Source organism: Chiloscyllium punctatum, chromosome 15 (assembly GCF_047496795.1).
Source record: "Chiloscyllium punctatum isolate Juve2018m chromosome 15, sChiPun1.3, whole genome shotgun sequence".
Classification (NCBI taxonomy): domain Eukaryota; kingdom Metazoa; phylum Chordata; class Chondrichthyes; order Orectolobiformes; family Hemiscylliidae; genus Chiloscyllium; species Chiloscyllium punctatum.
The window spans coordinates 37,311,580-37,331,800 of NC_092753.1; the positions used below are offsets into that span (position 1 = coordinate 37,311,580).

The 20,221-nt window shown below is 40.3% G+C and overlaps 1 protein-coding gene across 16 annotated transcripts in view; it reads left to right on the forward strand.

Annotated features, from left to right (window-relative positions):
• dmd (dystrophin) overlaps positions 1-20,221 on the forward strand; it is a 1,983,813-nt gene that overhangs the window by 552,089 nt on the left and 1,411,503 nt on the right. For all 16 annotated transcript variants that reach the window (XM_072585000.1, XM_072584994.1, XM_072584999.1 and 13 more), the window contains exon 6: positions 13,610-13,782. In XM_072585000.1, the coding sequence (XP_072441101.1) occupies positions 13,610-13,782 (173 nt within the window). The remainder of the gene's footprint in view (positions 1-13,609; positions 13,783-20,221) is intronic.

Genomic DNA, 20,221 nt, shown 5'->3' on the forward strand with positions numbered 1-20,221 from the left:
ATCTCTTGGAAGTCGATATACCCCTCTTTGCATTAGAGCTAGTCTCCATACCAGAAACTTGGCTGTTTGTGCTACGTTCCCCTGAGAATCCATCACCCCCTGCATTTTCCAAAACAGCATATCTGTTTGAAATGGGTATATCCACAAAAGACTCCTGCACTGGCTGCCTACCCCTCTTACCCTTCCTATGTGACTGTATCTGAGACTTTCCCCCCTTCCTATAACTGCCATCCATCACATACTGTTGCTGTTGCAAATTCCTCATCGCTTCTATCTGTCTCTCCAACCGATCCACTCGATCTGATAAGATTCGCATCCAACAGCATTTATGGCAGATGTGATCCGCAGTAACCCTTAAACTCTCTTTCAAACTCCCACATCTGACAAGATGTGGCCATTTTTGCCCCTTCACAATCTACAGACCCAGAAAATAACACCGTCTTATTCCTCGACAAACACTGCACCAGGTTACATTAATAGCTATGGCTTATATTTTAAGTTTAATCAAGAGACTTATCTCCAAAAGCATATAATCAAGAAAGAACACACTCTACTCACTACTGCAGCCTTTCTATTGGACAGACTTAAAACAACAATTAACTTATCTGATTCTGTGCTGTGAACTTTGCCCAATAGTTCCTCCCAAGATCAGTTGTGAATTTCACTGTTTGTTAATTTTCGCAGATGAACTCCAATGTCCAGCGATACACAAATTCAAACAGCAAAGGCAGTAACTGTGCAGTCTCTCTCTCTCTCTCTCACTCCCTCTCTCTCTCCTGCACTGTCCTCACCATGTGCTTCCTTTGTCTGCTCTTTTCCCTCTTAAAACTGCTGTTGTTTTGACTTTTTTTTTCCTGAAGTTCCAAAACAATGCAACAGCATATAAAACAGTAATTGCTGCTCCTGGGATTCGAGGAAATCACCTCCAACACCTAAAATGCCTCAAAACAAAAGGAGCAGCTCTGACAGCCAGAAAGTTTTCCCGTCCTCCGTCTTGGATTACCCAGGATCCTATAACACTGACCATTGTCTCTCAACTCACTCAACAGATGTGACTGCATCTCAGTATGAATAACCGAAGTAGCTTTTCCCCTTCCTGATGCATCACAATGTCTGTAAATCAGTCTCCAGTTCATATACTCTGCGCTGAGGCTGCTTGCACTTCAAACATTTGCGTCTGATGTGTTCACCCTGGATTGTCCTGGCATCCAGGAACTCCAACATGCTGTAATTATGGTACATCACTTGTATTGACATCCTTTATGTTTTCTAATTCACAATGTTGTGTTTAATTTTTAAAATATAATTTTAAGTATGCCAACAGTTGTTTTACTAAGTTGAATCTGTGGAATTGAATAAACGATAGTCAAACTCCCTAGATACTCACTGATAAGCTTACTCTTCTGAAACAGAGTAAAAATCAATTCCTGATGCTGAAAATTAAAGCAAAAACATATGTAACTCAACTGTTCTTACCCTTTCACTTGCAAAGTCACTTAACCCTTGTACTTTATTGTAAGTTACATTAAATTGGCTAGTTTTATATCCTGCAATGCCAATCTGCTCCAGACTTTATGAATGTAAAACTAAAAGTGCTGGAGGCACCCAAGTAGCTCTGACAACTGTTATGAAGTTGAAGGTGTGTACTGTACCTTTAAAAGAGAGTGAATGCTGTTCTGAACTGAGAGCTTACAGGCACCTGTGTTTTTGACTTGATGGCAATCCCAGAGTGTACTGGAAAATTGAAAATATGTAACATTTGGCTGTGAAATGGCCTGAGTTTTGGTTGCTGTTTTAACAACAATTAACCAATCTGTTAAAATTATGACTCAGCATGCAAAAACCCAATCGAGTTTGAATTTATTGTTTTGACAACATTGAACCAATGAGATGATCTGATGTTGGGAATATAAAAATGTGGATATTTTGAAAATTGGAGAGAGAGTAGCTGCCATTGAGAGAGACCCTAGAGATTAGAAAACACTCCATTATCAAAGGTACTTTTTCATATGAAACATACTCATCGTAAGAAGACAGAAGAAGACCTAGGGAGATCTCAGCCGAAAGAGTGAAGTCACAGAAGACGACAGTGGCTGTGTGGTTTTGTAATTACGTTGGTGTAATTTTAATAAGTGGCTTATTGGAACAGCATATTGTTATAGAGTTGGAGGCAGGTGATAAGCAGTTTAAAAACAAGGGGGTCATAGAAAATTTGTTGTTTAATGTTCACTTTTAGAGTTGAAAAAACTTATTATTTTCATTAAATAGTGGAATTTGGGAGTTCTCTGTCATTCTTACTTTAACAGATTACAAGGTGAGGTGAGCTTTTCTGGGAGTTTGGTTTAAATAACAGAAGGATTCACTGCCTTGTCGTAACACAACATAAGGGGAGAGAGCAACTGAGTCTACTTATCTGACACTTTGGAAAGGAACAGCGGTGGAAATGGATGGGTTTTCCACTGTTGGAAAAGGGAGAGGAAGAATTGGAATAGAATGAACGGTCAGAGTATAAGGGAATTTAAAGATCAAAGGTGTCATGTGTCAAAACGTGGATAGGTAATGGTTGTGATGACAAAGCAGGGAATTGGTCCAGAGGTGAATAGTAGAATACTGGTCAGCTTTGACTGAAGACAATACATGGAAAGATTAGAATCTCTACTGTGCGCAAGTAGGCTATTTGGCCCATTGACTCCATTTGATCCTCTGAAGACCATCCCACCAAGAACTTGCATTTCCCATCGCCACTCGACATTGCCTGTACGTCTTTGGATTGTGGGAGGAGACTGGAGCACCCGGAGGAAACCCATGCAGACACAGGATGAACGTGCAAACTCCACACACAGTTGTCCGAGGCTGGAATCAATCCCCTGTCCTTGGTGCTGAAAGGCAGCAGTGCTAACCACTGAGCGACTCTGCAGCCCTTAGATACAGAGATGGGAAAGAAATAAATATACAAATGGAGGATAAAATACAATTTAATAATTTGCTTGGATTAATTTATTAATATAATATTGTGCAAGGTTTGTGAAGGTTTTACAATATTGTATTTACTGAGGAAATTTAATCAGTACAATGCGAACAATTCGAGCAGCACAACAAATGACTATCTCTGCACAATCTAGTCTGGGAAGGAGTTGTGTTCTGGTTAAGGATAAGATTTGTATCTCCAGTCATGAATCAGAGGCCAGGTGTGAGTATTAGTTGTATTAATTTGTTGGCAATAAATCATCACAAATATCCATTTTAACAGCAGGATGAAGAATTTTTATTTGCTTACATTAATATTTAAGGTTAGGGGAGAAATAAAAGCTATGCTGGAAGTGTGCAATACAGTTGAATTTGGACTATATATTATGTCGAGTTATATAGATGTATGGAGATGAATGATGATAAAATATAGCAGTGATTGTATGGAGCTTGGTAATCTGTACATATTGGAAAGTTGGGCCCTCAGCCTTGCACTGTGTGCTTATGACAATGTTTCATCTGATTTTTGATATTTGGAGTTGAAGTTAGCTGTTTAATGATGTGCACATTTAATTTAAATTATGTACAATATCTTCAAAAAATCATCTAAATTATGTTTTACAACTTTGGATGAATTTTCCCTCACGGATGCATTACCTGATTGGATAGCTGCCTGCTACAATAGGGTTAGCCACATGTGCAGTAAATTTTAAAGAAAGGGCGCTTTGTTTCATTTGCTGCTGAAATCTAGTTTCTGAATGTTTCTGTACTTGCGCATTGAGCATCTTGTGAGTCTTCATTTACATCATTGTTGCTGAAGCCTTCGGTTAGCTCGCAAGAACACCCGTGACATACCATTTCTGCAGAGACAGAAGCAATCATGTCAAAGGTCAGTGGGAGAATGGGAATCTGTTTCATGCATCATGTAACTGGGCATGGTTTGGGTGTGGAGGTCCAGTCATTGAGATCAGAACATCTTCATGTCTAACAATGCTTGTGACTTATTCAGTTCCCTTAACAGCCAAGGACCAGGACATGTTTGTGCTCACCACTGCAGGAATGGTACGGAGTTTTGCTCGATTACCTCGATAATAAGATGGCTAGATCCATGAAAACCATTGTTGCATTACGTTCTGACAGAATGGGATCCTTCTCGGTTACTGTTTGTAAGATTTGTCTCAATGCCTTTGTTTCTCTCATCACACACTGAGTATTTTGAGCAAGTTCTGGATGTATGCCTGATGAGCACACAATATATCTGAAGAATTCCCCATCAGAGGTTTTTCAAGTCTGATTCCTGGAACGCTACACTGAACCAACATGATTTACCCTGCCCAGTGTCTTACAATAGTGTTCCGCAAAAAGTTTCTGAAAAAGAGTTCTATTTTAATGCCCATAGTGCAAATTAGTTGGTGGTTATACTGTGGTGAGCCTCCAGCCTTTAGGATGAAAGAGACTCCCAAAGCTTCTGAAATGGCGTCAGCAATCATAGTAGTTTCTGTCTTGAACTCTTCTTTCAGAAGTGTACGGCATATTAATGCTAACCTTCCTCTGGGTGAGACTTTGCCCTGATTTTCAAATGGGTTTCAAACAATTGAAGGGCCCACATGGGGGTTCTGAGACTGAACCTGTTGGTGGTGATACCAGGGTCTCAATCTCCATGGAGACAACTTCCCAATCAATTACTTCTGTAGATGGTGGACTCCTGTTACTGCAACTCAGTCAAAAAGCTGGAAGCTCTGGAATCTTGAAGACCATCTCAGGACTGGTGGGCACGATTGAGTTATGTAGTGGAAACCAAGGATGTTTTGATATAAAAATATCTTTCAAGTATACTTTGGAAGAACCAATTCCTCGGGCCAAAGCCAATAGATCCCATGGAACAATGGAGAAAACTTTCCAGTCTGGACTGCCAATGTTACTTTACTGCCTGCAACCTACTCCAATGCCCAGTCTGCCCAAAAGATGACCCCTAATTAGAGCCAATACAATGTTAATCAGCTTTCTGCTTCTGTCAACTGAGCAGCCAATGCACTGTCTACTTTTCCTGGAAACATTTCTTGGCGCGATAGTGTCGCTGTTTCCTATTATTCTTGTCCCAACTTGCGAGCAGCGGTTCAACCCTTTAAACAGATAAAATGGAAAGATGAGAAGTTCCTCTTAATTCCTGAAGTTAGTCAAATAAACAATGTATGAAGTAACTTTTGTGGACAATCATATTTTTAATAATGTAGTAGAGATAATATTTGAAGAACAGAATTATGTGCTTTGAGAGTATTTATCTTTTCTGTAACTCTGCTAAGAGGTTTTCTTTTAAACTTTGATGACCTGAAGTAAAATGCTTGATTTTGTTCTCATCAGAAATGTCCTAAGTTGCTATTACAGAAGGTGTAACACTTGCCGAATCACCACTTTGCTCCGAACTAGGCACTTTGCACCTTCTGGACTTAATATTGAATTCAACACCTTCACGTTGTGAACCATCTTCCAATTCTGCCTTTTCTTTTGGCTTGTTACAGTCTGTTATCATGTCCTCATCGCTGTGACCACCCTGCTTCCCCCCCCCCCCGCCCCACCACCCCACTAAACTATCCACATCCCAAAGGGGCTGTCTATCCTTTCTAGCCTAGCAGAAGACACACCATTGTTCTGCCATTCTCACATTCTGATCACTTAGTCTGAACTATGAACATCCTTTCTCCCCAGCACCCTACATACACTATCCTCCTCCCACCACTTCACCCCTAAACTATCATACAAATGCTGTGTCCTCCACACTTCACCAGCTCTGATGAAGAATCATCTAGACTTTAAACATTGTCTTGCTCTCTCTCCATGGATTTTACCTGACCTGCTGTCATTTCCAGCATTGGTTGTTTTCAGTACAGATTCCAGCATCGACTGTAATTTGCTGTCCAAGGTCCCAAACCCGTCTTCCAGGTGAAGCAGCATTTCACTTGTACTACTTTCAATCAAGCTGACTGCCTTCGGTGCTCGCAATGTGGTCTCCTTTCCATTGACAAGACCCAACACCGATTAGGTAATCATTTTATGGGACATGTCTCTCTGGAGGAATGAAGCTAACTGCACAGTTGCTTGCCATTTCACAAAAGCATGCCTTGCTGTCATGATAACATTTCTGTCCTGGGTCAGCTGCAATATTTAAATGAAGTACATTGTAAGCGTGAAGAACAAAACCTCATCTCAATTGAATATTGAGACCCTGGGGCTGCAATAACTTCATAAACTGACCATGTTATGTACTGTCAATTTTGCTTAGATTCCACCCCCCCCCCCCCCCCCCCCCCCACCACCCCAAGCACCCCTCTCATACATTGGTGTCATGTTTGTATCTTGGTTACTTCCTGCGTAGTAGAAAAGACCAACTCTCTCCCTTTCACCCACTTGTATCTACACCATCTGTCCTCTTGCTCCTCCTCTGTCCCTCTCAAGAGCATTTAAAAGAAAATCAATTTTCCAACATCTTTCAGTTCTGATGAGAAGTCATTCTGGATTCAAAGTATTAATTCTGTGTCTGTTGTTGTCACAGATGCTGCCAGGCCTGTAATGGACCTGTTGAGTTTTGCCAATATTTTCTCTGTTGCAGATTTTCAGCGTCTGCATTATTTTCTTTTTGTTCATTTTATGTTTTGAGTTTGCAAATAGCCATTTAAGCATCAGGAATCACAGAATCCTTTGTCTAATTGATACCACAACCATAGAATAGTTGACTTGATCAGTGATGTTAGATGATCCTCAGTGAAATTAGTTGTGAAGAACAGATGAATGTTTCCTTGTGCTTAGTATTTTGCTCTTATGGCCACCTCTATATTTTTAATTAATGCCAGTCATAAAGTTGAGGTTCGTTTGCTCAAGCTTACATAGGTACCTGAATCTCAATACACTCTGTAGATGGGAATGTACAAATGGATAGACTAAACAAGTGTGGAAAAAATGTAGCAAATGGATTTCAATGTGGAGAAGCTTAAATTCATTCAATTGCAGTCCAAAAAAAATGTCATTAGTGAGCATGGGAGAAGCAAATAGTTCTGAGTGCTCAAATCGCTAAATACCCAAAAAGTGATCAGAAAGGTTAATGTGGTTTCGGCCTTTGCATTTAAGAGTTTGGAGTACCATAGGAAAATTTAAAATATTTCAATTCCATAGAGCTTTGGTTAGTCCACATCTAGAATGCTGTATGTAGTTTGGGTACCATATGTTAGGAAGGAATTATTAGTCTCTGGGGATCCAGCACAAATAATACTGAGGTTTAACAAGCTATATTATGAGCATGGTTTTGATAAATTTAGTTTATATTAGCTTGAATTTAGAAGGTTGAACTGAAGGGTGATCTAATTAAGATGTTTAAATGATCAAGGGATTCAACAGCTTTTGGAGGAATGCTTAATGTACTTGTGTAAGTCATGTACTATTTAGTGTTCTGGCATGCTGTATCTCTGCTGTAAGTGCCTTGTGTGGGCAGTAAGTGGGAGTCATTAAACATACCCCATTTGAAACAGAGTGGTGTGGCTGAAAATGTGTGCCCTTTGAGAACTGTAAGAGAACCAGCTGTTCTGAAAAAGATAGCAAAGACTGTCCACTGGATTTTCAGAGCTATAAATAGGCAGCTATTGAAAGAAATAGCAAGGGAGTAAAAGACATAAAAAGTCTGCAGATTTTGATCACTGAGTATGTGAAAATGGCTGTGAATTTTCCACTCTCTGTTCCTGTAGAAGTGATATGAGAGAGAATTGGAATATTTTCTCATTTTGGTAGCAAAACAGTGAAATATTACTGAGTAAATAAGGTTAGCAACTCTTTTATCTGTGCTGGGGAACAAGAGCTTAAGCTGTGTTGCAGCTTAGATCGCACTTGGGAACAAAATGATTTCAAAATCTTTGGAGACACAATTTTAAACAGATATTAATGTTACTTGTGGGTTCAACATCAGGGCTTTGGACTGGGAATGATGATAAATCAATATTGTGATGACATTGGTATATCTGGCTGAATCTGTAGTGCTTGAGTACTTGATAAATGATCTCAGCTGAGATAACATTGTCAAAGGCATATAAGATCCTGCCATGAGAGTACATCTGTTGAGTGAGGAGAAGGTTAATCTCAAGGAAGTTATTGACACATACAGAAGCTCTGAGATTGCGTCAGATGACGATTGGCATATTGATGGAAGAATAGATGAGGCCTTGCATTCTGCTGAGACATAGCCAGACTAAACAAGCCCAGTGTACAGGGTGGTGGGGGGGGGAACATAAATATGTGCAGAAAAGCCTGCAGAGTACTGCAGAGTACAGGCATGAGGCTGAAAATAATGCAAAGGACATCAAACAAAATAAAGGAAATATGTCCAGTATGGGAAAAGCAGTACTGTAACTTTGAGGAACTGTAATACCAGTATGTTTTAGCAGAACAAGGCCAAGCAAGCCCATAGGGATGGCTTCTCAAAAAATGTCAGCTGATGCTTCTGAAGAATCACTTTGCGCTATGCAACAGGTTAGCGTTGTCTTGTCTAAAGATGATAAATAGTTTGTTACTGTTCGAATTCACACCATAGAAAGGATAGCATCAAATGAATGTAAAGTGTCAGATAAATCCCACCAGTGCTTTTTACAACATCATGAGCTTTGCAGACCTGTGAGAAGTCACTCAGTTAAGATGGTAGCTCTCAATTGAAGCTCTTGAAGCCAGGGTTGAGGCTTTCTGGTGCCAAGAGGGCAATTGAAATTGAAAGCTCAATGCAATGGGGAAAATGAAGATGTGGAGTTTTGTTTGGCAGATTATGGTATCTCTGCAGAGTGGAAGCAGACCATTTGGCTCATCAATCATTTGGCTCACCGATCCTCCAAAGAGCATCCCTCCCAAACTCTGTGCTTCCTACTGCCAGTCCACCTAACCTGCACACCTTTGGACTGTGGGAGGAGAGCCAGAGGAAAACCCACACAGACACTGGGAGAATGTGCAAACTCCATACAGTCGCCTGAGGGTGAACTTGAACCCAGGTCCCTGGCGCTGTGGCACAGCAGTGCTAACCACTGAGTCACCATGTACTCATCTCAGCAAAAGCAAATCTTAACTAAATTTTAAACATGCCAGAAGAGATTTTTCAGCACTTTACACGCCACCAAGCGGAAGAAAGTCTCGAAGATTACAAATCTGTGTATTTACATGTTTTGGCTGTCACCCTGGTGAACATCAACTTGTGGAAGAAGAGAGTGTGACAAATGTAGCATCAGTTAGGAAGAGTTCCAGCTGCCTCACATCAAGCCTGAAGGATAAAATAGAGCTGAAAAAGCAGAGGATAATCAACAGAGTGAAACTCCTACAGACTGAAGTATCAGCATGGTAACAGTGAGGGAAAATTGGAGTAAGGATCTGAGTCCAGCTTTGAAGAGCTCTCACTGCCCCCTGCGAACCATTAAATTTTCTTTCCATCATGTATCAAGGCAAAGGATGACAAATAACAAATGGCAAGTGAAGCTGATGAAAGCAACAGTTTTCTAACTGCATTCTGGATGACATACGGTTGTGTCTACTGCTTGGTTTTTGGTTATGGAAGTATCGATGCAGACAGCACAGGATAGTTGGTGATCTTTCAGAGTAGAAGCTGCTTTGAATGATCTGCTAGTATATCAATGTGGAGAGGCAGTGAAGAAGTCATCACAGACAACAATCACAATCTGGTATGACTGCGAGAGAGATCTCATCAGATAAACCTAAAGCTGAATAAGAAAATGATGCAATTGAACATGTGAGGTCATGTACTGATAGCATTTGGACTTCACCCCAGTTTTGATGAAGTGAGAGCTACAGCAGAGCTGATGTGAAAGCAGTGCAACGATTTGTTTGATTCATGAACAATTTAACAAAGAGCTTGCTGCTTTTTTCATTATGTGTAGGCTCACTTTCAAAGATGTGCAGTGTTGTTGGGGTACAGAACAAGAAGTAGCTTTCATGAGAATCGAAGCTAGTGATGGCAACACCACTGAGCAACTACAATGTTAATGACGACATCACAATGCAGTGTGATCAGCAAGACCAGTTTTAGAGTAACCTTTATGTGATGACAACCAATTGCTTGTGCATCTAGGGTGTTAGTGCAAATCAAATGATGTTTCCTTAAGAGAGATTGTGTGCCTGGTGATTATCTTGAGTTGTGAGCATTTGAATCATTACATGTTTGAGAATATAACCGGGCAGTCTAAATACAAGCCGTTTCAAAGTTTCTTCCTCAAACTACTTCTATCTGTTTCAAAGCATCTAAAAAGGATGGTACTTCATTGCTGAGGTTTCATCCGGACTTGACAAATAAGACAGCAAACTATTTCCTCTACTCTGATTTGAGAACACAGGAGCATAATCAAGAAATAGCAGGTCATTTTAGAGTGAAATCAAGCAAATAATTTTTACCCAAAGGAGAAATCTATCCCTTTTCTCTCAAAAAATGTGCAGATACTGGGTCACAGGACAGTTTCCAAATTGAGACTATCAAGTCTTCACAAAGCAAAATATTGTGGATGTGGGAAATTTGAGAATACTGGAACAACTGACAGCTCTGGCAGTATCTGCAGGTACAGAAACAGTGTTATTATTTCAGGTCACTGACTTTTCATCTGGCTTCATTGAATGAAAGGTCACTGATCTGAAAGGTTGTGCAGTAGCTTGTTTGTTTCCGGCCAGGTTACCAACCATCCCCTTCCCGTTCGCCTCAGCTCCTGACTTGATAGCCTCAATTGGCAGGGGGATGGGAAAGCCAAAGTTATACCAGGCCACTCCCTGTCCAGACTCCAGGTCTGTTTCTGCCTCTGGGTCAGGAACATTGACCCCAAAATGTTCCTTTCTCACTCCTCCGGTGTGGGCAGCCCTGCTGAGAATTTCTAGCATTTTCTGTTTTTTTTAAAATCAGATTTTTGTCAGGTCAGTGTATGAAAGACTCTGGAGCAAAGGAGGGTAAATGGAATTGAAATACAGGTCAACTGTTATCTGATTGAATGGCAGAGCAAGCTTGAGGCAATGAATGATGTACTGCTATTCGTACGTTCTGCTTGAAAGATATGTTACTGTCATTGGAAACTGTGCCAGCACAAGTCAGTCCTCCCATCAGAAACAATGATGAGATTGTTCAGATATTTGTTGAAATGTTTTCCATTTTAAACAAATGCGAATTAGTTTATTGGCACTTCAATTTTATTCTTGTCACTCTGTCATCATTTGCAGGATTGCTGCTGATTGTGAGATACTTAAAGAAAATGAATCTTGAAATCTTTCTGCAAGTGTAGATCCTGATTATTGATTTCAACTTAAATTTAGAACATAATCCTTTAATGTTGTCAGTTAATTTTCCCATTTCAAAGCAGAGATCAGATTTGGTCTTGCGAAGAAAGATATCTGTATTGGTTCTAATTTTCAATGTTGGTAATGATTTATATTTGTGTCCGCCATAGTGTGTCTTGCAAGACAGTGAGCTGTGCAGCATTTGAATCAAAAGTATCTAACAGATCATTCTCTCAGTTTGCTCAGATGGAAGCAATGACAAGGCAGTCTAAATCATTTCCCAAACTTGCTAGTAGGTTGCTGACAGCAGGAGTGAAGGCAGTGAGCTTAGTTTTGCATTTACATTTGCAATGTCATTGTTGTCTTGGTTTTACTGAGACAAAGTATGAGCCTGCTTCTTTAGCTTTTTTTGGGGAGGGAAAAAAAGGAGTATTTATTAGCTGTGCTGACCTGGCCTAGATATTAAAGTGAAGATTATAGTTATGTCTCCACTATACAGAAGATTAAATGCTAAATTGACTCTTGAGCTGTGGCAGCAGATTTTAATGCAGACAACTATGTGAGGATAGAGTAAGTTAACGTTGGCTGGAGAAATGGTGCAGGAGGAAGGGCTTTGGGTTCTCAGGGTACTGGGATTATTTTTTGGGAAACAAGAACTTGTTCAATTTACATGTCAATAAAAATGACAACTGACCTCTGAAAGGTTGACTAACACTGGATGAGGGGCTAATTGCTATGGCAGGGGTCAGCTGTGAGGTGAAATCAGGTAGTAGGATGGTTTGGAGTGATGTACAGCAGTTGAGTAAAGATTAGATTAAAAATTGGGGAGATCATTTGGGTGGGAAAGTGCAATTGCATGGTAAATGTGCAGTGTGTGGTGAATAAATTGGATGAGTCATGGACACCAGTTGTCTGGTGAGACTTGAAACTTAGAATCGTAGAGCACTGAACCCTTCGGTCAAACTGATCCATGCTAATTCATCCCAAATTAAACTTAGCTGACCTGCCTGCACTTAGTGCTTATCCCTCCTAACATTTCATATTCATGTAGTCATCCAAATGTATTTTTAAATGTTGTAACTGTATTTGCATCCTCCACTTGCTCTGGAAGTTCATTCCATACATGAGCCATTCTGTGTAAAAAAACAAGTTGTCCCTCCTGTCTTTCTCCTCTCATCTTAAAAATATGCTCTTGAGTCCAGAAACCCCCCAGTCTAGGGAAGAGACACTTGTCATTCAATTAATTCATTGAACAACAAAAACACAGGTCTGACTGAATAAAGAGGAAAGCTGGAAACTGAATACTCTTGGCTATAAGGAATTCGGGAAAGATGGATGAGCAACAAAAAGAGGCAGTTGTGATCAAAATCCTATTATAGTAATATCAAGGGGTTAGAGAATTGAACGAACAAAAACTGAGTCTGTTCTCTTAAGAGTTAAGAAACAGTGGATCAGCTACCATGCTATGAAATGACAGGGCACCAAATAATCGAGAGGAAAGAAAATAGCGCGATTGCAGGTAATTTACAGAAAGATGTAAACACTATCTCTACTGGGCTCTATCCTCATTGACATTGGGTATATGTGTGGAGCGTTGACCTCCTAATGTTGATCATTTCATTAGATTCTTTAACCAGGTTTTGAGAAGGATTGGTACTCTGTGTGTGGACTTTTGAAAGATGTATGGTTATACAACACATAATATGCTTCTTCCTAAAATTAGGGCCCATGGAATTAAAAGGGATATTGACCATATAAAATTGGTTAGTGGATTGAAAGCAATGATTATTAATGAATTGTTGCTTATCAGACTGGCGAGGGAAGGGTCCAGTGGTAGTGTCCCAATCTTTGAGTCAGGTGGTCTTGGCTCAAGTCCCATCTGCTCCTAGGAGCGTCATAACATTTGTGCACAGATTGATTAAGAAAATATATTGGACTAGAGAGAAGGAACAAGTGATGTTCCCCAGTGTTTGGCACAGGTTGTTCTGGTATTATATGCATTTCATCAATGCAAATTGGCTATAATGCGATTGATGAATTGTGAATTTTGTTTGGGGAACTCAAACCTTCTACTAAATGGGTACAGAGATTTCAATAGCGGTTTTCCATAGTGCGATTTCCTACAGTGCGAGGTTTCAAAGGAACACAACTGTCGTGTTATAGCAGAGCGACCTGTAATGGGACCACTGCTTTTGTTGTACATTACTTGTACATTACATGCTGGCTTTACCAATGATGCCTGCATCCCATTGCAGAATTTTAAAAAAATACTGGGTCAAGTTTGTGTTAATTGTCCTGAGCCCTTAAAGCCAATGTTCAGTTCTGCTAACTTGTCTGCCTTCTTCTTTTTAAGGTAAAAGATGTTATGAAAGGCATCATGGCTAACCTGCAGCAGACCAATAGTGAGAAGATTCTGCTGAGCTGGGTACGTCAGTCCATCCATAACTACAGACCGGTTAATGTCGTCAATTTCACATCCAGCTGGTCCGATGGCTTGGCTTTCAATGCACTCATCCACAGTCACAGGTGAGGAAGAGGAAAATACTTCTTGGATTTCTTTAATGAAAATGGCAGGCAGAAATTTTGGCTCAGGATTTACTTTTGATCACAGCAGCTTGGATATCAATGAAAGTATGAGCACGTTTGCTGTTAGAGTCAGCTTATCTTTTGCAGAATACTGAATGTCAAGAAGTGGCCCTGACCTATAGAGGAGGTTTGTTCAGCAAAAAAAAAAAGAGGATAAGATCTGAAAGGCTGCTACAAGCTAGCAGACCTCTTATCACAAGTCACTGAAAATAGCATGAACCTTTTTATGTAGTGCGTCATCTCAGGACGCCACACCTTCCAGAAGAGGATTGGAATGTTGCATTTAACAAAATGTTATTCAAGGGTTGACAGCAGCGCAACAATGGAACAGTGACATGTTTAATAATAACAGACAATGTTTGAAACATTTAGCCCACCAGTGAGCACTGGTAGAGATAAAAGGAATGAATTGACATTTTATCAGAAGTGAAAAAATTTTGATGAACAGTTAGCCCACTAGAATCCGAACTGTAGGAGGAGAAAAGACAAACAAAGGATACAGGAAAAAAGTTGTGATGAAATTATTGTTTTGGTAAACACGTTGTGCTCTTATCATTGTGACCTTAAACTCCCAAGACCTCAACTTTTATTCCTCCCTGTCAACCTCCACTCTAATATTTCTGTTTTCAACTATCCACAATGTTATAGACACCAAGAACTCTATCTTATTGTCTTCATCAACTCGATCGCCTGAATATTGGCACAGCGGTCAATAAATGACTTGTACATGTCCATCCTCACTTTTTGAAAACAGTCTTATTAGTGGCATCAATCTCATGAAATTGGGAACATGGGCCTGGATATAAGTGTGCTGTGGTCCCAAATATCCTAGCTCGTATATCAGTGGTGGATGACAACCACCATCCCAATGAGTGTCCGATACTAACATAACACTGGAAGGAGTGTAAAGTTTAAACTTCCGCCCCTGCCTTTCTCCTATGTTAGAAAGTTGTGGGCTAGTCAGATGGTCAGCTGCTGTGTTGTCCAAGCAGCATCATCTGGGCAGTGATGTCCATTGCTGGGAGTACAGCACTTTCACTACTCTGCAGTTCCCAGCTTGGTCCAGGTTTAGGGGTCTCTCCGAGGGCTCACTGAGGAGAATGAGTCCTGCAGTCAGGAGGTGAGGGTTGACTACTTAAGGAGTTTGACCATTGGGAACATGCCTGCATTGGGCCTGGGGGAACCTGCAAATGAAGTGAGGCAGGTACAGCCTGAAGGGTGCCAGTTAAAGGTTTCAGTAAAACCAAGGGTGGGCAGGCAGTTTGTTGCCTCCCTTGTGTCCATTGAACATTGAGGCAGGTCAGAGGCAGGTAGCTGGGTAGGCTACCTTGTGGATTTTATGTATTTTTTTAGGTGAAGGATCAGCCTTGAAAACCTTTCTGAACTGCTTCCAATTAAATAATGTTCATCATTCAGTAAAGTAACCAAATTTGAACATGATACTCCTAATGGTCTCACCAAAATCTAAACAGTGCTAAGAGCTTAATGTTCCATAATACAAATGCTATAGGAAGGATAGAAAAGGGGACTAGAGAGGAAGGGGTGTTGGGGGGGAGGGGGGGTGGAGGTGGCATTTTTGATAAGAGAAAGCATATGGTTATATTTAGGGAAGATATTCTTGCAAATACTTCCAGGAAAGTTATTTGGGTGGAACTGAGAAATAAGAAAGGGACGATCACTTTATTGGGATTGTATTACAGACCCTTTAAGAGTCAGTGGGAAATTAAGAAACAAATTTGTAAGGAGACCTCAGTTATCTGTAAGAATGATAGAGTGGTTATGGTTGGGGATGTTAACCTTCCAAACATAGACTGGATCTGCCATGGTGTTAAGGGTTTGGATAGAGAGGAATTTGTTAAGTGTGTACAACAAACTTTTCTGATTCAGTATGTGGATGTACCTACGAGAGAAGGTGCAAAACTTGACCTACTCTTGGGAAATAAGGCAGGGAAATCAGGAGGACAAAAAAGGGACATGCGATAGCTTTGGCACATAGGGATAAGGAGAATCCAAAGATTCTATAAATACATTAAGGACAAAAGAGTAACCAGGGAAAGAATAGGACCCCTCAAAGATCAGCAAGGCAGCCTACGTGTGGAACTGCAAGAGATGGGGGAGATACTAAATGTGTGTTTTGCATCAGTGTTTACAGTGGAGAAGAATGTTGAAGATATAGAATGTGGGGAAATAGATGGTAACATCTTGAAAAATGTCCATATTATAGAGGAGGTGGTGCTGGATTTCTTAAAATGCATAAAGGTGGATGAATCCTCAGGACCTGATCAGGTGTACCCTAGAACTCTGTGAGAAGCTAGGGTATTGATTGCTGGGCCCCTTGCTGAGATATTTGTATCATCAATAGTGCCAGGTGAGGTGCTAGAAGAGTGGTGCTTGGCAAACGTGGTATCACTATTTAAGAAAGGTGGTAAGGAAAAGCCAGGGAACTATAGACCAGTGAACCTGACATCGGTGTTGGGCAAGTTGTTGGAAGGGATCCTGAGGGACAGGATGTACATGTATTTGGAAAGGCAAGGACTTATTAGGGATAGTCAGCATGACTTTGTGCATGGGAAATCATGTCTTACAAACTTGATTGAGTGTTTTGAAGAAGTAATTAAGAGGATTGATGATGGCAGAGCAGTAGATGTAATCTATATGGACTTCAGTAAGGCTTTCAACAAGGTTCCCCATGGGAGACTGATTAGCAAGGTTAGATCTCATGGAATACAGGGAGAACAAGCCATTTGGATACAGAAATGGCTTGAAGGTCGAAGACAGAGGGTGATGGTGGGGGTTTGCCTTTCAGATTGGAGGCCTGTGACCAGCAGCACATTGCAAAGATCAGTGCTGGGTCCAATGCTTTTTGTCATTTATATAAATGATTTGGATGTGAACAAATGAGTTATAGTTAGTAAGTCTGCAAAATTGGGGGTGTAGTGGACAGCGAAGAAGGTTACTTCAGTGTACAGCAGGCTGTTGGTAAGATGGGCTAATGGGCCGAGGAGTGGCAGATGGAGTTTAAGTTAGATAAATGTGAGCTGCTGAATTTTGGAAAGGCAAATCAGAGCAGCACTTATACACTTCATGGTAAGGTCTGGGGGAGTGTTGCTAAACAAAGACACCTTGGAATGCACATTCATAGTTCCTTGAAAGTGAAGTCGCAGGTAGATAGGATAGTGAAGAACGTATTTGGTATACTTCCCTTTATTGGTCAGAGCATTGAGTATAGGAGTTGGGAGATCATGCTGCAGCTGTACAGTACATTGGTTAGGCCACTTTTGGAAAACTGCTTGCAGTTCTGGTCTCCCTCCTATAGGAAGGATGTAGTGAAACTTGAAAGGGTTCAGAAAGGATTTACAATGATGATGTCAGGGTTAGAAGGTTTGGGCTATAGAGAGAGGTTGAATTGGCCGGGGCTGTTTTCCCTGGAGTGTCAGAGGCTGAGGGCTGACCTTATAGAGGTTTATAAAACCATGAGGGGCATGGGTAAGGTAAATAGACAAGTCTTTTCCCTGGAATGGGGGAGTCCAGAACAAGAGGGCATAGGTTTAGGGTGAGAGGGGAAAGATATAAAAGAGAGCTAAGGGCAGCTTTTTCAGGCAGAGGATGGTGCGTGTGTGGAATGAGCTGCCAGAGGATGTGGTGGAGGCTGGTACAATGACATCATTTAAAAGGCATTGGAATTGAAAGGGTTTAGAGGGATGTGGGCCAAGTGCTGGCAAATGGGACAAGATTACATTAGGATAGCTGATTGGAATGGACAAGTTTGTCCGAAGGATCTGTTTTTGTACTGTATATGTCTATGACTCTGTGCTCAAAAACTTTAAAGTGGAACAATAACCACATGTAATTGAAAAATAAATTTGTTGTCACATTGAATTGTTACAGGCTACAATCTGTCCGTCTCTTGCTTCAAACATCTGCAAAATTAACAGCTCAGTAGTTTAGAACAGCAATTCAGTTTCTTGCAATTTGTTATTGTTTTCAGTGATATCAAGACCTTTATTTATACTACAGTAAACATCTCCATTGGAATGTAGTTTCTTATAGGGAGGAGATTACAAATAATCAATGGTGAGTTACAGTCACAGTGTCAATGGTAGAACTAACTGTATGAGCATAAAGTCCAGGAGCAAAACAGAAAACAAATTGGTTGGCATTGTACAATCCTGATTTAATTGACTCAACCATCATTATGGGTCAATTAGTGAAAAGATTAACTTGAAGAATTGAGGAAGTCTGATGAACTGAAGTGGTGATTTTTGTTACGTGACTGGCATTGTACAATAAGCACAGGATCTTCTAATAAATTTTATATTTTGTGATTGGTCTACACTAGGCTACCTTGGCTTGGTACATCATACAGGGGCCAAATGGGAGTTAGCTGAGAGCTGACTGGCTATGCCTAGCATCATTAGTATCAAAATAGACAAACGTCATGCTTACTCAGTCTTTCAGCGATTTCAAATGGAATTGGATATAGAAACAGTTATCAAGCCGCCGATATGAATGGTCATTCTGAGAGAAACTTGCAGAAAATCATTGAGATAATCTTGGACCCAAAGTGCCTGATTTCAGTTCAGTCAGCTGTTTTGTGTCAGCCGTGACTCCATTTTTGCCCCTCAGCCAGAAGTTTGCATATTTTGTGTAACATTTCAGGCTGACACTTCAGTGTGGCACTGAGGAAGCTGTACTGTCTGAGGTGTTATCTACTGTGTAGACATGAAGCCAAGGCTCAGTTTACCCACACAGGTGGACATAAAAGGTCCCACAACATTATTTCAAGTTTGCTGCAGGGAAGTTCCCTGAAGTGTCCGAACCAATATTTGTTCCTCAGTCAACATCACAAAAAAAATACTCATGCAAAACCAAAATTCTGCACAACCTCAGAGTGAAATTGCTGGAAAACCTTGCTGATAACACTGGATCTATGGAAAGAACTGTGGTTAAAGTTTCAGGAGGATGACTTTCATTCAAAAGGTCATCAACCTGAAAGATAAACTGTTACCCCCTGCAGGTGCTGCCTTCCATCACTTTTTGATTTTCCATTCACAAAAATCCGATTATCTGGTCATTAATGCATTGCAATTTGCACGAGTTCATTGTGCGAGTAGAGCTTCCGTTTTTCTGCATTATAACAGTGACTACACTTCAAAGAAAGATTAATGCGTTTTCATTTGTCCAATCTTTGAAAAAGGTGCTGTATAAATGCGGATTTTACTTTTATGTAAACTCGTGGACAGGACATTTTACTTCAATGAGATTCCTCCTCTCATCCAGATTGAATTAAAATTGAAAATTGAATTCCTATTATTAGAGATATATTTTAACTTTGTTTCCTCCTCCTGCAGTCTATTCTTTCCAAATTCAAATTTACATTTGCCTATCATAAGGTTGTCCACAGTTTTGTCTGTGGGACTTGCTTTTTTGCCAACCGTAAAAGAAGAGCTTTCAAGTTGAAGACATTATCCTGAACTTTATCAAGGATGCTACACAATTAGCTTGGTTGTGCTCCTTGATGATCTAATTTGGTTTGAAAACACTGGGAGTAATGGTGTTATTTCCCTTGTACTCAAAGATTTGAAACTTTCAAACAATAAAGGAGCAAATGCAGCATTGTTGAAAAGAAATTTAAGTGCTTGAAAACATGAAACATAACTGGCAACCACAAAATTTCACTGTATTTGTGTATAAGGTGTGTAGTTTCACACAACATTTTAAAATTCATATCTCCTAGTACATGGGCAGTTTGGGTGTTTGAGCATCTACTTTTGGTAGTGATTTAAATTTACTGATAGATTACCAGGTTTCATAATGCTCAGAAAACCAAACTGCTGGAAAGAAGCAGAGGCAACTGGATGCAACAACTAAATATTTGGTTCAGCACAGTTTTTTAGACCAGGAGCAGCATTGACTTTGTAAATACTAGCAAAGAGGTCAATATTATGATATTTGTGCTCAATGCCAGCAAGCCACTTGTTGAACCCCAGCTTAAAATATTCTGTCCAACCGAAGGCACTGCCTTTTGGGAGGGATATTAATGTTTTGGAGACAGTGGAGAGGAGGTTCACCAGAATGGTACTTGGGACTTAGTTATATGGTGAGACTGTTGAACGCGGAGTTTTTCTCCCTAAAGCACTGAAGATTAAAGGGATATTGAACAGAGGAGTATAAAATCCTGATGGGTTTTGATGGAACAAGTGAGGAGAAATTGTTTCCTGTGATGGAAGAATCAGTAACCAGAGCACACCAATTTAATGCAATTGACAAATAATTGGAGACCAGATGAGAATTTTTCATTTAACTTGGTGAGTTTTGGTTTGGAATGTCATGTGTGCAGAGGTAAGTGAAGCAGATTGGATAATGTATGAAAATGAGT